Below are 17,475 nucleotides of genomic sequence, written 5' to 3' on the forward strand. Positions count from 1 at the left end.
CAATGAAATCAGGGAGGCAACTATTAGAGGGCCCTGTAGCATGGGGGGCTGGCGACAAATATACCAGATGAAACAGCATTAAAGTCACCAACCACTAACAGTAGGCCCTCAGGGAGGGAGAGGAGCAGAGTGCCCAGATCTGTAAACGTTTGGGCCTGCAGTCCTGGCGGAACATACACCGACACCAGGGTCATTGCCCTACCTTCCAACTGCCCAGTGAGTGCTATATACCTCCCACGGTCATCAGCGTGCGAAGACTGAACAGAAAAGGGGAAGGAGTTTTTAGCCATGATGCCCACTCCCCTAGACCCACTAGTGAAGCCCGAATGGGCAAGGAACCTGTATCCCCATCTATTTAGGGCTTTACACATGTTTCCGAGCAGGTGCGATACCTGCAGGAGGACCACCTCCGGGAAATGTTGTTTTATATACTACAGGACTATAGTGCGCTTTACCTTGTCCCCCAGCCCATTCACGTTCCAACCAATAATGTGAAGCTTTTGTGACTGTGCGATCCAATAGTGGAATGTTAAAGGTGGATACGTATCTCAAAGCCATATGTATAGGTGATATTACACCCAAACCCATGTGAATCAGTGAAGCCGATATATCAATCCCATCCCCCCAACCCCCATCCAACACCCCCCTCCCTGTCTCCCTGCACCTCGGGCAAAAACCAGCCCATTAAACCAACTGCGCAGAGTGCCTGTCTCCCCAGAAATACACACACAAATTAAAGGCGGGGATGAAGGCCCTCCCCACTCGACCCCACCCCTCCCACCGAAAAGAAAGGGAAAAATAACCTATTTTACTAGTCCCGAAGTAGTAGGCCGCCAAAGTCCAACAATCCAGGATATAGAGTTGTCAGTGTCCGCATGTATAGTTGCCTGTTGAGGCACCACCTGCAGGGTCCGGTACCAGGATAGTCAGGATACACAGAGGCCCCGGAATAGGTTTAGATAACCTTTGGTCCGACGCAACAAGAGGTGGCAATCATCACATAGGTTCAGCGTGAGTTGTGCTCCCTGGCATCTCTCCAGCCCTCTAGCCAGTCCGCCACCACCTCTGGGTGGTCAAAGAACCAAGTCTTTCCATTTGCCTCAATTCTTAGTTTGTCAGGGAAAAGCATAGCGTATTTTACCCCTTTATCTCTCAAAGTCTTTTTGACAGACAAGAACGAGCTCCGCTGTCTCTGCACTACCTGCGTGAAATCTAGGAAGAAGTTTACAGTTCAATTTTCATACCTGAGAGGCAGCGAGTTCATGGCATTTTGCAGTATTACGTCATGGTCTCTGAAGTTCAGGAGTCTTGCCAAAATGGGCCAAGGTGGAGCTCCCGGCTTTGGCCGTCACCCGGTGTGCCCTTTCCACTATGAAGAACTTCGAGAGGCCCTTCGGCTTGAGATGATTGAGCACAAGGTCTTCAGCAAGGAGGTCCGGTGCTTGTCCTTCCGATTTTTCTGGAATACCTATAATGCATACGTTGTTCCTCCATGAGGGCCCCTTATAGTCATCCAGCTTGTTTTCAGCAAACTTCTTAAAGGTGTGGAGAGCCTGAACCTCAGTTAGGAGTTGCGAGACTTCGTCCACAAGACTCCTGGTGGTGATTTCCCGATGCTTGACTTTCTCATGTGTTTTGGCGAGGTCCGCCCTAATCAGAGTCACCTCTACTGTGATGGCATCAGTGTGCTGCTCCATGGAGGCGCGCACCCCCGCTATGGCCTCTTTCGCGTCTTTAAGGGATAGCTCAGGGGTTTCACTCTCCAATCTGCCAGTAGGTTCCGTCCGGGCTGGGCGCTCTGGTACAGGGCCCTTGGGGCAGGTAAATTTGTCCAGCTTGCTTTGCTGCATTGCTGCATTGCTTTTAGACCCCTACCACTCGCCATTGCATCTATTACAGGGGATCTCAGCGGCACAGTCTGTAGCCCAGCCACGGGCCCCCACCAAGTCTGCCACTGGAATGCTATCTGGAGGGTTATTTGCAAGTAGGCGAAAGCCAGGCCCCTCACCAGCTGCACTCTGCTCCTTCCCAAAAGAGCCCACGGAAGCCACAGGCCAAATGAGGGTCCCACCAGTAGCCGGACACACCTCTGCTGGCTGCTGGGGGCAGTTGGTATTATAGAGCCAACTCTCACTGCTGTCCTCACCGTCTGAGTTCGGGTGCCCCTAATTACACTGCTGCAGGATTCGGGCCATGATAGTCATTCTCCAGGGGCTGCCGGGTCCACCCCACCTCCGACGAGAACCTCCGCTCCTCAGTCCGTGGCGGGACCGCCTCCAGAGGCACCCCAGGGAATCCAGCGTCTCTCGCGACTCGCGGACCAGGCCGCAAGCTGCGACGTCGATTAGGTGCATGCCCGCCGTTCAGTGCGAGCCCAGCGGCACCAGGAACCACGCCAGCATGCTGCTGCTCTCTGCGAGGAGGCCTCAGACCGCAGCAGGCAGAGATCTGTCCGCTCGCGTTCGATCGGTTGGGTCGTAGGCACTCAGAGCAGCCCTTCCCCACTTCGGGATGCAGATCTGTATGGCGGATGGAGGGGTTTTCGGTCAGAGAGAGCGGAGCTGCCTCTAAATGTGGCCATCACACTGCCGCGCGTAACCATCCCCCCTCCATCATACCCATCTTTGATTAACTAGATCTTCCGTTTTCTTTGATACATAGTTGCTATACAATGAATTATTCTAATAAGCGCAACTCAGTTGTTGCCTCGTGTTTTTGATAACAAGCATCTGATGGATGTAACACTATTACTTTTGTAAATTGGCCATCGGTCAAAAAAATACTGAAAACATTGTACTTTTTTTTAATGTTTCTCTATTTATTTTACATTATTTTTTATTTCAACAATAAAGGCCTTATTACAATTTTGACGGTTAGGATACTCCATCACAAATGTGAATGATATCCCATCCACCGTATTACAATTCCATTATATCCCATGGAATTTGGAATACTGCAGACAGGATTTCTGTTACTTTTGTGATAGAGTATCCCATCCACATAGATCATAATCAGGCCCTTGGTTTGTTCAAGAAAACCATGAGCAATCTACACAGATTACCACTTGCTAAATTTCAAATGTTGTCTTCTTTTCAGAAATGTGTAGCTTTATGGATTCACCCACAGGTTTCACCTGTTCCCACCTTAAACTGCAAGGAGGTAAAATCCACTAAAAATAGGAAATATCACCTAAAATTCAGAATAAGAATTGGTAAACTCAGTAGGTCCGGTTTTGGCTGCCGGACCTTTGACTTTGTCAATGCTTGTTTAGTTTGTTATTGCAAAACGTCATTGTTGGGAAAGTTTCTGGGCTCCTGTCAATTAAAATGTGGCTAAAAGAAAAATTATTTTCTGGGTCTCAAAAAAGCACATATCCGCATAATGGTCCCTGGGACTTGAGAGAACTACTCTTTTGTGTAGATGTGCTCCCTGTGAATAGGCAGCATGCTAAAGTGGGCTGACCTTTTGCCCCATGAGTGATGATGTAGGTGTTAGAAGAAAAATGTGAATGACACAGCATCAGACCAATAGATGAAGGTGGCTGGCTTGAAAGTAGGTAGATTATGATTATAATTTTAGTAAAATCAAAAGGTCTTTTTTAACCCCAGGCTTAAAAATGCCAACACTGTGGTAAAGAAATGTTTTTGTCAACTCTGCCTGTTAGTGAAGTTGATGACCTTAGCACAGCAAACCTTTTGTTCATGCCAGTTTTAGAAAAAAATATGCCCTTTTTTCCCATTTGTTTCGCCAATAAAACCAACATATTGTTATGTTTTTGCAATTTTTTTATTCCTTCCTCGGTTAGCCACATATATAGTGTGCCTTTAGAATCCACAACATGTAGGAAGAAATAACGCAAATTTAGATACCTTTAATAGAAAACGTTATGAAGGTTTATGCGCGAAGTGCCGAAATATCAGTCAAACAAAAAAGTCTTAACTCTGAGAGTGGAAATGCCTCAGCAGCTAAAAGTTTAAAATCACATCAACTGGAATTGCGAATGCTTGTTTTTATTATTACCAGTGCCTGATTGTACGGTAGCTGGATGCTTAATCTTGCTCTTGAATTAACCTTATAAATAAAAAAATGAAGCACACGTGTTTTAATCTAGGGCTTGAAAACGTCCTAATAATGTTTGGGTTATCTCTTCTGTGCAGGTGTGATTGGTGCCGATGTTAAAGGACACAGTCTGCCCTGTGAAAATCACCCAATAACATCTCGGATGGCTCTGATTAGTGGGACTTCTTCGTGTCACATGGCCGTAAGTAAAGAGAACTACTGTTGAAATATGTCCACTGTGTTAACACGTCATGCAAAATTGAACTATTTGCACCGAGTGCACCGTTCTTAAGCGTCACTGTTGTCTGCCACATATTTATATGTAGTTTTTCTTCTCTGTCAATTGAAATAATGTTATTTTCCTTTAAGGCAGAACCATAACAAACTCCAGTGCCAGGATAGAATTAAATTAAGTATAGAGGCAACGTGTAATGTGATGTTGCCGTGGTTTCGGAGTGCAGAGCTCCTGACACCTGAGACTTCAGTAAAGGCCTGTATCTGTCCAAGCCAGGCCCTTCACTAATGCGCCAGTGAGTAAGTTCTTTGGAGAACCGGTATCTCCTTTCAGGAGCTTTTACTAAATCAATATACATCTATCTTCATATGATAGCTGTAATGATCCATAGAATTATGATACATCTCTTTACTTCTCAAAAAGGCTTACAAGCAATTTTCACTTTGTTAATTTTTCTCAGTGAATTGATGAAAAAGCTTTTTCCAAGATTGCAATTACAATTTAGTGCCTGCCTTGAAATGTATAACTCTTTTTAAATGTACAAGTCTGAAAGCCTTTAATTCCCATAAGTAGCCATTTATGCCACGTTTCCTTAAAGACATTTCTCTGCTAAATGTAATCCGGCCGGGGAGGGGGCGCTGAACGTGGAAAGTGGGCTGGGCAGGAGGGGCATTGTGCCAATAGGTTTTGTCTGCTAAAATGTTGTGAACATGACTGAATTTACTGCTCCTCCTGGGCAACTTCTACTTCTAATTTTGGCTTTGCCCAATGAAATCGAGGGGAAACTCATTTTCTGCCTATTCAAGTTTTTTTCTTCTGTTGCAAGAGTGGAAACTTTTGTCAGTGACTCCTTGCTGGTCTTAAGATCCGAGGTTATTGGTTCAGCTCATTTTGAAACTATACAACACTTCCCCCAACATGCATTAAAATATTTTTTGGATGGCAATTCTTTTCAGCTTTTTTGTAAGAATTTGTACGAGTTGATATTTAAGTTGCTTTCCCTTTACTCAAACGAAATTTTTTTAATAGCTTTCGGTTTGCTTTTTTTGTTGGGAAAGAGAGGAAGGGATCCCACATTACCCCAATTTCCCATCCACCCCTTTTCTCTTTACCTGTTATTCCAACCTGTTATCCCTTGATGATTCATTACGGCACATTCCTCCATATCCCCCCATGTTCATTCACCCTACTTATCTATTTCCTCTTCCCCTTTTTTTCTCCCAAGCTCTTCTTTTTCTAATGGAGTTTTCATCTGTAGCCCCTTTCATGCCTTTCCATGGCTCTTGGCACCGAAAACGTGTTTGCATGATCATGCCCAAAAAAGGTCCAAGCACCTCTGAATACACTTTCGCCAATTGCTCTTTCCTGATCTGAAGCCCTACTCCTATCTGGTACCTCTCATCCGGCCACACAAAAACTGCAAAATATACTAGACTCCGCTGTAATAGATGCGCAATGTGAGCACCTAGGCTCCTTTCTATTGTCTTTGTATTCCTTTCTTCAATTCTTCTCTTTTACATACTCGCCACATATTGACATTTATCCTCGGCCAGTCAAATTCAAGGATTGCGGTTTGCCCTTATAGAGTATGATGTTATGTTAATGTTAATGTTAAAAAGTATTTATTGAGCGCGCTGCCACCGGTTGGTTTCCTGGCGCTAGAGTAGACAGAGAACGGATCCTGAGGAAAGCGGGAGGAGGGAGGCGATCAGTGATACGCTTGCTTAAAAAGCCATGTTTTTAAGGCTTTCCTAAAAGACAAGAGGTCTGGGCATGATCTGATCTCAAAGGGGAAGGTGTTCCAAAGGCGAGATGCAAAAACCGCAAATCTGCAGCCACCAGTGCGTTTGCGTTTGATGGCAGGTGTCTGGAGGAGAGCTTGGTGCGCAGAGCGATGATTGCGGGAGGGGGTGTATCTGGTGAGGAGATTGTCTATAAATTTAGGGCTTTTGCAATGGAGTGATTTAAAGATCATGCAACCAGTTTTAAAAGAACAACGTTGGGCCAGGGGGAGCCAGTGGAGGTCCCTAAGCAGCGGAGAGGCTGAGTGCCATCTCGGTTGCGCAGTGATTAACCTGGCTGCATAATTCTGGACCATCTGGAGGCGCTTTAAGAGATAGAGGGGTAGGCCTAGGAATATGGAATTTGCATAATCCAGGTGGGACAACTGTGGTAATCACCACCTGGGTCATAGCTGCAGGAGTGAAGAAACGTCGAACCTTCCGGATTTTCCTGAGCTGGAAGAAACACTTGGAGACCACTTGGCCCACTTGAGTTTTTAAGGAGAGGTCACTGTTCAGGGTCACTCCAAGTGTCTTTGCGGCAGGGGTAGGGGTAGAGGCTTTGCCCATATTAGATGGCCAGTAGTGAGGGCCCCAGAATTTGGCACTGTCCCCTGTAAGCACCAGCTCGGTTTTTCCAGGGTTTAATTTTAAGTGATTTTGGTTCATCCAAGTTTGGATGAACCGCATGGTGGACTGGAAATGAGAAATGGAGATTGTTGAGTTGTCGATCGTAAAGAGCAGTTGCAGGTCGTCTGCGTAGTTAAATACAGACACCTGCATGTCTCTTAAGGCCTGGATTAGCGGAAGAATGTAGATGTTAAACAGGTGGGGTGACAGTGAAGAGCCCTGAGGAACTCCACAGGTGATGGACCGTTTAGGGCCAACCAGGGTACCAAGGCGGACTGGGAGCGATTCTCCAAAAAGGACTTCAGCCAGTCTGCCGCTAGGCCCCTGATGCCAGCCTGGTTGATACGGTCGATCAGTATGTCATGGTCGACCGTGTCAAAAGCGGCCGACAGATCGAGGAGCACCAGGGCCTGAGGGGAGTGTCTATCAGCGCGGTCACAGAGCGAGTCAAGGACCGCGACTACCACTGCCTCTGTTGAGTGGGCAGGGCGAAAACCTGCCTGATGGGAATCTAGACAATTTGAGCTCTCCAAAAAGTTGGACAGATGTTTCGCAACATGGGCTTCTAAAACTTTAGCCAAAAAAGGAAGCAAGGAAATTGGCCGGTAGTTAGCCATGCAGGAGGGATCCGCCCCAGATTTCTTCAGAAGTGGGATGACTGTTGCCTCCTTAAATGCACTAGGCCGGAAGTGATAGAAGTGTTCAGTAAGGTAAGAGCCGGCGTAGGGATGGAGGACAGACAGTCTTTGAGAATGTAGGGGGGGGCATTTATCCGAGGGTGCCCCGGACTTGACTCTTGTCAATAACGCTAGGAATTGTTCAGAAGTCATGGTAGGAAACCTGTCTAGTGTAATCTCGAAGTTGGGGGAATGGTGAACAGAGGGGGTAACGCTAGAGGAACTGGGGATGCTCGCTTTGATGTCTACAATTTTATCAATGAAGTATGTATTGAGGGCATCACAGAAGGTCTGGGTTGGAGCCACCTTAGGGCGTACGCTGTCTAAATCAGTCAGCTCGTTTAAGATTGAGAAGGTATCCTTGGGTTTGTCGGTAGAGTATAGGATACGGGAGGAAAAATAGGCGGATTTGGCTACCAAAATGGCGTTCATGTATACCTTCCTGGCCGTGATGAACTCAGATTTTAGATCAAGGGAATAGCAGCGGCGCCACTTTCGCTCAAGTTGGCGCAGAGATATTTTTTTTCTTTTAGGTCTTGGGAGAACCAACGCTGAGCGTCAGCACGCCGGGCCAGTTTGATATCTTTGAAGGGTGCGTGGATGTCGCTAGCAATTTGGAGCCAGCCCGCTAGGTTGTACTCGGCAGAATTAATATCAGGGTGTGGGAGAGGAATCGTATTGTTTAGTGTATTAATAAATTCTGGTTTGTCAAGAGTTTTCCATTTCCTTGCCCTGCAGCAAGTTAGCGCGGAGGGTGATTTGAACGTAGACCAAGTAAGTTTGAATTTGAGGAAAAAATGGTCTGACGAGAGGCAGGGAATGGTGAGTGGGGAAGTATTGAGTGGAAAATTGGGCCAGATGTGATCTATGTTATCCTCCTTTCATTTTGTTATGCAGTTGTTCTTTTCTATTACAGTGCCGGCTAAGTTCTACCTTGAATATTCACCTAACCTATTAATTATTCAGCGCTGAAATGCCTTCTGGAGCTGGCCTACATTGATGAACCAGTTCATTAATTTTGCACCTGGATACCATATGCTACTTTGACCCCATTTGTTTTCATCATATCATGCAACTTTCCCTTCTCTGTGCGTTTGCCTTGAATTTGCTTGTTCAGTGCTCTTGTTAGCGAACGTCCTTTGTTTGGGATCCTGGTGGAATCGAGGGGTAATGGCCAGTTTTGTGTCTGGGTATTGCATTTATCTATGTGTGTCCTTAGGCCACATTACTACTGCACTTCAATTGGATAACCATGTTCCTTCCTTTGGGCACCTGTCTCTCAAGGTAGTGTGATCAAGCAGTCAAGGCTTCGTTTAGGAAATTGGAGGGAGTTAGACTCCCAGATATTATATATTACAATGGTAACACTCAATAACATCAATATCCAGGCCAGTGCTATGTCTGTTAGGAAGACAAGGACTTTTATTACACGTGGTTAAATAGACCAGTTAAAATTAGCATACACACAGAGCACCACAAAGTCTCGATACTTTCCAGAGCTGAAAAGTCATTATCGCTCCCATGCACTAGTTATTTCACATCATTAGCATATACAATCACAGGTACTTCCTGAAGATCAGTGATGAAGTCAGTGGTGTCTGTTGTTATGGCCAGTGCCTAATTTGTGCTGGTGTTTTCTGGTGGTCGGCTCTGGAATGTATTACTGGTATCTGAGACTACTTTATGCCCACTGAACAGCATGTGTTGGTGCATGAGCATTCAGCCTATCAGATTGTGGCACTGCCTGTGTTCTGCTCAGTGTAGTTCCAAAAATGTTCCTCCTCTCATCTTCTAGTGGTGCTGACTAGTGTATGAACGTGAACAAAAGGTTGAAGGAGGCTCAAACTGAAACCAGAGGTCCTGTAGATTGTGGTGGGATCTACACTAGGCGAGATGTAGAACGAATAGAGAGAAAAGAGAAAAAAATGAAGAAAACAAGTGTGGACTGAAGGGAACTGTGTTCAGACTGGTTAACACACAGTTGCCAGATGGACTGGTTAACACACAGTTGCCAGTTAGGGAACTTCCCTTGCTGCTGTTTATGTTATTTCTGTTTTCTGTGCTCCATAGGGTAGTCCACGCCTGTCATAGTGCATGCACAACGAGTTGCATAAATGGATTTTTCATAAGCATATGGCATTCTGCGGAGTATGTCTTTCGATGTGACAATTAGGGCTCTGGTGATTGATGGAACTGCCTCATCCGCACCTCTGCGTACCTTGCCCCTGTAGTTATGTGTCATTGTTAGCAGCCTGGAACCATGATCACAACCCTGTTTTTAGAACCCTGTCCACCTCTCCAGCCGCTGCCAAGGTTTTTGAGGCTGACTGTCCCAGGCGCAGACTTACTTCATCATACCAATGCAATCAATACCTCAGCAAAATATGAAAGGTAAGCAGTGTTGGTGTAGCACAATATGTATGGGACATGTGCATGTTCCATCACCACTCTAGTATTTCTATTCTTCCAGAGTCTAGGCAACAGCAATGGACACACCGCCTTGGACATCAAGAACAGCGGTACAGTAAAAGCCACTTTAGCTACTTTATGTTGCAGCTCTACCCTAACAGACACAGCGTTAGCAGGTTCTATGAGCAGATGGATGATGTTGGGACTACACCTCCAAATCCTCAAATCTGTTAATACCCCTTACTCAGAATTGTTGGTCATCTATTTGAGATGCAACTTTATGGCACTGCTGATCCCCTGCATGCACTCCATATGTAACAGGCTCTTCGGATTGTCCTTACACAGCCTAAATGTCAAGGGAAAGGCTCAAATGTGCCATCTATAGAAGGCCAATGTACCATAAAAACACAATTAAGGAAATTAGTTATTGGTATTAGGCCATGTGGACAAACAACTGACTCCTTTTAGAAAAACCTCAGCCTGATAATATCCTCTGAATTTTGAGTGGGCGTGTTGAAATACCTACGCAAGACTTGGAGTTAAGATGGACATTTTTGTATAATGTACTGAATTGTTTTATTGTTTAACTCAGGAAAAATACATTGCATCACTTATAGGATCTCTTTCTTGGCTACATACCAAGTGGAAGTGGTCTTGTCGAGATTCTTTCAATACTACTTTAGGAGGTGCCACAGTTGGGCATACATTGAAAAGAAGTCACCAAAATGATGATCCTTGATGAATGCCAGGGATGACTGTGCATGTGGATCCATTGGTTAATCCACTTCTCACTGTTTGACTGTGGTTAGTTAGAAAAGATTGAATCTATAGTAGTGGATGACCAGAGATGGCTGCCCAGATTTCTAGCCTTTCCAACAGTATTATCATAGGCTTCGGACTGATTAGTTTGGTCATCTTGTTCAGGTATAAAAGAAGCTCTTCCCTCCTAATACCCAAGACAGTTGTGGTGCAATTTATTCCCTCAAATTGGCTAACATTGTTTTAGAGCATGTCGCAGGTCACAATCTGCATTGATGGTCATAGAGAAGGTACTTTAGCTCTCAGTAATCTTGAACTTGTCTCGTGACTTTACTTACTAAGATTTTGCTGAGGAAATGGAGGTTCGAGAAAGGTAAGTATTTCGTCAGTGTCTTAAGGCCGGATGTATAAAAGTTTTTTGCGGGCGCAAATAGGTTTTAGACCCGTTTGAGACCGCAAAAACCTATGACCCATGTACTAATCCTATTTTGCGACTCGCTATTAGGAAGGTGCTTTTCAAGGGCGTCCATTAATAATAGCGACTACTTAAGCTACATAAGAATGTTTTGTGACTGCAATTGTGGTTGCAAAACACTCACAGTTTACCACCCTTCTTTACCATAGAGTAGCCCCCTGATGTTAAACGCTGGTTTTAAAATGTTTTTTCGGCATGCCTCTGTGCTGTCAGTACTTTGCCCCAGCGGCAGATGTAGAATTGAAGGCACACATCCCAGACGGTATTTCACAAAGGATTGTGTGGTGGGAGCGTTAATCCTTGCACCCTGGTATCGTAGCGGTACTAGGGTTTTGTAAATTGCTTTTATAAGCCAGACGTACCATTGTTTGCCTAAGAAAGCACTATCCCCTTGATATTACTCAACAGTTCAACATGTAAAAACAATCAATATATAACCAAATCTAGGAAATTGGTATTTTTTATTCCAAGTATCAATTTATGACAACAATATTAAAAAGACACAGAATAATGTACATCCTATAATAAAAACAATTTATGTGAGTTACACAAAAAATCACTGGTTAAAATAAAGCTAATACATACAAGATTATGACCCGCATAATCTGAAGACAGACAGAAACATGTAAGACATCAAAATTGTTAATACAAATTATACATTCGATATCCTGTAATATCACTATGTCGTATACATAGATGTAATCAGTATTACAACAAAAGTTATGGACTCCTGAATTGTACTTGATAAGTGTGTCAACGTGTTTCGATGGATTACATCAATTTACACCATCTTTATCAAGACTTTGTATATTCTTTCTGTCATGTGAGAAGGGTCAACAATAGATTCTCCCCCTGCCACTAGTTTACTCCTGCTAGAATCAGAGTAGTTCCACGAGTCGAATGCCAAGCTGGTTTTGCTTTTGGATGTGGCTGTCAAACTGGCTCCCAATACCGGATGAGTTACTTCATGGGCAGATTTATACTGAAATCACCGGTGTTTAGAACTTCAGTTCTCAATCACAACGATTATTATCCCTTCTGCTATTTTCTGATGTTCAGATTCTTGTTTTAAAAGATCTCTAAGGCGATAATTAGTAATTTGTGCCTCCGATAATAAAAGCGAGAGTCAAAGTCCTGCGCTTGCCAAGTCTCAGCGGGTTACTTTCACCTTCCCTCTCGTCGCGTCTCACATGGAGTTCCGCGTTGTTTCATACCTCTTTGCCGGCCAGTAGAGAAGAACACTTGATTGTTTTATTTATGACGATCTTAACTTGGTAGTAACTGTCAGTTGAGACCCATAATTAATTTAGGGCGAGGGATGCTAAGGCTGAGAGGAGGTAGCTCCTAGAAGAAGAGACATCTCTATTGGCAATTTCTTCCCAGAGGTGGTAGTTGATTGTTTTGGGGGCTGCATTTTTTAGTTTGTAGCAGAACTCGATAAATGTCCCTTGCCTTGCCAGAATGTGTTTAATGAGGTGAAATGCCAATCGCATTTGAGCCGGCAAAGTCTAGTGTGGAAGATGAAAACCCGACTTAAAGAGCCTGATTATGAGTTTGTCCAGCTGAGAAGCATCTCTGCCTCTTAGTGCCTCGCTTCCCTAAGCTATGGTTGCTACAGATTTGGCCTGTATTATCCTCAGTAAAGGCGTGTGTGTTGATGCAGCAGTTATCATCTTTAGCTGCTGAAAGGGAGTTGGCTTTAACCCGCTTGTGCTCCAAGTAGTGCTTAAAGAAGCCCAGTCTGTCAAACTGCAGGCCTAGATATTTATATTCAGTTGTGAAATACATTTTTTCCTTTCCCAAATTCCAGGATGGGGAGCTGGTGAAAGGCTTTCCTATGAGCATGACTTTTATTTTCTTCAAGCTGATTTTCATTGAGTTCATTCTGGAATATGTGGCAGTGGCATGCAAGAGTCTCAGAAGACCGGCCTTTGTGCGGCTTGGCCACAGGGTGCTCCCAACTTTTGGAGCATGGGAGTTCACGTTCTATGGTTCATGGCAGGTCAGCCAGAAAGAGGTTGAAAAGCGTGGCAAGCGTGGCCTCAACTCCGACAGGTCTCCACCATACAATGCAATCGGTGATTCCTATTGTTCTGGAGTATGCGAGAGCATTTCATGGACATGGGATCCGTGAGTGCTTGGAGTGTTAGTTGAAGTCACTGACTTAGTTGCGCTCGCTGTTTGGTTGCTGCTTATATTGTGTCTGTTAGAAATGGGAATTTCTGGTTGGCTGAGGCTTACGCCAAAGCCAAGCAGAAATCACCACTCTAGTCAGGGCAAGGAAGTTACCCGCCAAGATAACCCCTGCTCACCCCTTTGGTAGCTTGGCACGAGCAGTCAGGCTTATCTCAGAGGCGATCTGTAAAGCGTTTGCGCGCGCAACCAGCAACAACACCCAAGGCCCACCACAAAGGAAACTCCACACAAGGGTATATATAAAAAATAGTCTTTGTATTATACTACAAACATTAGATAATAAACATATTCTTTACAAGGTGCCATGGGCACGGGCAGAATTTACAGGTGATAGGTGTACAGGACAGGGCCACATGGGCCACTGTGAGGAATAATCACTTTTAGAATTAGCACGTAGAACATATAATAACTGTAGCACCAAAACAGCACATATAGCACACAACCAGTACTCACTGGTAACAGGTAAGTACCACCTACGCAACCCTAACCACCTTAGGAGAATGCTACGCAGGGAACCAGAACCTCTCTAGTAACACCTATACTAAAAAGAACAACCACCTAAGTATCACTATACATTTAGGGGTATAAGACTGAACACATTACACATGATGCATCACCACATTCAGAGGTGTAGGGATGAAAACACATGATGCATAACCATACATTCAGCGGTGTAGGGAAAAAGCGCATGACGCATAAATCACATTAGGCGGAAAAACATCTGCGCGAAAACATCATAACACTGACCCCCCAGGCCAACCTGGTCCCTCGGGGGCTCACACGCCCTCTGTCTAGCAAAGTCAGGGCAGGCTGCGCAGGCAGCCGAAGGACAAGCCTAAATGTGGCAGCTGCCCACTAAGTGCCGGGCAGCTGAATCATCAATGGGGCAAAACATGTGTTGGAGCCTCTTGGGCTTGAGAAACTCAATGGGGCCAGAACCAACGTGGGAGCCTCCTGGGCTCGGCAAACAGACGTGGCCCCCTCCAGAGCCTTGTGGGCTCTGCAGCAAAATGTTCATTGGAGTCCCCCTCTCTGGGGACTCAAAATTACAATGCCGCCAAGAGCCTCTCAGGGCTCGCTAAGCAAAGGTGCCGCCTTGAGCCTCTCAGGGCTCCAAATGAAGAAATGCCCCCTCTCATCGGAGTCCCTATTCCGGGGACTCGGAACAGAAAAAAAATGCTGCCTGAGCCTCTCGTGGGCTCACAAAGAAAGCAATGCCCCTGGGCTGAGTTGGGGCCTCGCAGGCTCTAAAATAAACAATGCACCCGGAGCCTCTCGGGCTCGTAAAACAAATAGGCCCCCGGAGCCCTTCAGGCTTTTTAACACAAAGTGCAGCACTCTGGGGGGAGCGGCCCTCTGCCAACCGGGGCTGCTCTTAATTACAACACAAACTCGGGGAGCCTCTCAGGCTCTAAGGACCTGCCTGGAGCTCTCCCCCCCCGCCCGTCCACACTCACCGGGCTCTGCAGCAGGGAAGCTCCGACATCGCGATCCACCTCCTCTCGGGTTGCTTTGGTACTGCGGGGCTCTCCTCCTCGGTGTCCTGGGAAAGGCGCCGAAAATGCACAGCTGTGCTCGCGTCTCTCCTCTGCTCTCTGGTGCTCTACCTCGCTCTTGGGAGCCTTCGGGGGGGACGGCGGTGTTCACTCGGCGGCGCAGGAGCACGGGGTGGGCTCCCATCTGCTTCCTGCTTCTTCTGCTCCTCCCCCGATGACGCGGCGGGAGGCTTGGCCGGCTGGGCCAACCACAGCACAGCCTTTGGGTGATGCCGGCGGCTGCCGTCTCTCAAGGGAAAACTCGGCCTCGGGGCCGCGGCGGTGATTTTCCCCTGGCAGTAAATCCTTAAATAACACGGGGTGGGCTCCCGTGAAGAGGTAGTATGCACCGTGCAAAAGAAAGGGGCAATAAGCGGCAGGCTCAGCGGGGTGGGCACCCCCGCCGCAAATTACCACACGGAGGGGGGATCCCCACGCCGGGGAATCGCCTGAGGCACGCTGGGAATCACGCAAGGCTGCCTTCAGAGCGCCCTCAGTCGCTACAACAATAAGGAGTAAAGGGCACAGCGCTCCCCAGCAAAAGGATGCCCCAGAGTCCAGCAAAAGTCTTTTTAGCAAGGCAAAGGGGGGGGGGGGGCAAGACTGGGCCCAGGATCCAGCTCACAGGGTCCTCCTAGGCAGCGCGGCAATCCCCCAGTGGCGGTCCTCCTGGTGCCCAGCAGCAGCAGCCCCCCCTCAAGAAAGGATCCAAGAAGAGAACCCCTTGTAAGGGGACACAGCCCCTTTTTATACAGTGAAAACCTTTGTCAGGGTGCAGGGAGGGAGAGAAACCAGTCACAGCTGGTTTTGGACCTCTCTTGATGTGCTCAGCCACCCTTCCTATTCACTAGTTAGGCTAGGGTCATCAGTCGCACCACAGGGGGCGGAGCCAGCATTGTGTGGGGAGTGCCCAGCCCTATTCAGGTCCCAGGTGCACCCCTCATTCACATCAACATGCTAATCTCTCCACTCATCACCGGGGCAGACCCATCCAGACTCCTGGAGCCAGGCTCACCAGCCAGCTCCAGCCAATCACACGCCAGCGCATTCACTGCACACGCACACTAGGGTGACCAACTGGCATGTGTGCAAATTCAGGACAGTGAGTGAGTGAGTAAAGAGTGAGTGAGTGAGTGAGTGAGTAAAGATTCAGGACAAAGGATCAAAATTCTGGACAAAATTCAGGACAGAAGGTCAGAATTCCGGACAAAAATTCTGGACAAACCGTACGTTTAACAGACACATCAGTGGAATCGCACAATATGACATGAGTAAATAGACAACCAACACAAGTACAAGTCAAAATAAGTTTAAATTAGGTTGAGACAACCTTGAACTGTATCTAATGTTTGTGAGTGAAACTTAAACACCTACAATTGCATATTCCCCCCCAAAAATTGAAAAAAAGATCAAAAGCTGAAGGCTTCGCAGAACTTACACGCCCCCTCCCCCCATTGAAAAAAAACACCAGATCAATCATCCAAGGGGCGTGGGGGGATGGGGGCGCAAGGTAAACTTGAAAATAATATCAGCTCCAATGAAGAAACTTTGCACTATTGGAGCAAAATAAATAAATAATAAAGGACAATTTTATTTGTACCATAATCACTGCTTGTGTGACAGTTTAAGAGGCTAACAGTGACTGTACCTGGGTAACACACGCCAAAATGAACCTTCCAACTCCCTAGAACTTGGCCCCTGGTGAGGTGACAGGAGCCCATAAACAAAAGCAGTTTGCTGTGCCCTGTGCTCTGGCAGGAGTAGCCCCAGCAAATGCTGTCACTGAGCAGGGGACCCATTATAATTCTGTGTGTGATAATTAGGCCAACATACAGAATGATAATGGCTGATAGCAGTCTGTGCCAGGTTGGGGAGGGGTTTTGCAGGCCACAGATCACAGCAGGAGATTACATAACTCTCAGGCTGCCTGCAGGGGGCAGCTCGCTCCAATGTCTGGAATTATGAACAAAAGGTGTCCGTGAAAGAATTCCTCACGGACAACGCACGAGAGGCCCAAATAATGGACAATCTGTGAAATTTATGGATGGTTGGTCATCTTAGTTACAACCTCCCCCCAAGACTCCTGTGTGTGAGGAGTGCTGTCCTGTACTTACAGGCTCCGCCCTGAGGCTCCTGTGTGTGAGGAGTACAGTACTGTAATTACAACCACCCCAGAGGCTCCTGTGTGTGAGGAAAACAGTCCTGTAATTACAACCTCCCCCCAAGATCCTGTGTGTAAAGAGTACAGTCCTGTAGTTACAACCTCCCCCCAGGCTCCTGTGTGTGAGGAGTTCAGTCCTGTAGTTACAAGCTCCCCCCCAGGCTTCTGTGTGTAAAGAGTACAGTCCTGTAGTTACAACCTCCCCCCAGGCTCCTGTGTGTGATGAGTACAGTCCTGTAGTTACAAGCTCCCCCAGGCACCTGTGTGTAAGGATTTATGTCCTGTAGGTACAACCTGCCCCCCAGGCACCTGTGTGTAAGGATTAACGTCCTCTAGTTACAACCTCCCCCCATGCTCCTGTGTGTGAGTACAGTCCTGTAGTTACAACCTCCCCCCAGGCACCTGTGTGTAAGGATTAACGTCCTGTAGTTACAACCTCCCACCAGGTACCTGTGTGTAAGGATTAACGTCCTGTAGTTACAACCTTCCCCCAGGCTCCTGTGTGTAAGGATTAACTTCCTGTAGTTACAAGCTCCCCTCAGGCTCCTGTGTGTAAGG

At 46.5% G+C, this 17,475-nt stretch overlaps 1 protein-coding gene across 1 annotated transcript in view; it reads left to right on the forward strand.

The window, feature by feature from the left end:
* The window catches only part of FGGY (FGGY carbohydrate kinase domain containing), a 1,923,203-nt gene that overhangs the window by 1,087,051 nt on the left and 818,677 nt on the right, over positions 1-17,475 (forward strand). The window contains exon 8 of the mRNA XM_086953024.1: positions 4,158-4,261. Within this exon, the coding sequence (XP_086809150.1) occupies positions 4,158-4,261 (104 nt within the window). The remainder of the gene's footprint in view (positions 1-4,157; positions 4,262-17,475) is intronic.

Source organism: Lissotriton vulgaris, chromosome 1_1 (assembly GCF_964263255.1).
Source record: "Lissotriton vulgaris chromosome 1_1, aLisVul1.2, whole genome shotgun sequence".
In the NCBI taxonomy this organism is placed as follows: domain Eukaryota; kingdom Metazoa; phylum Chordata; class Amphibia; order Caudata; family Salamandridae; genus Lissotriton; species Lissotriton vulgaris.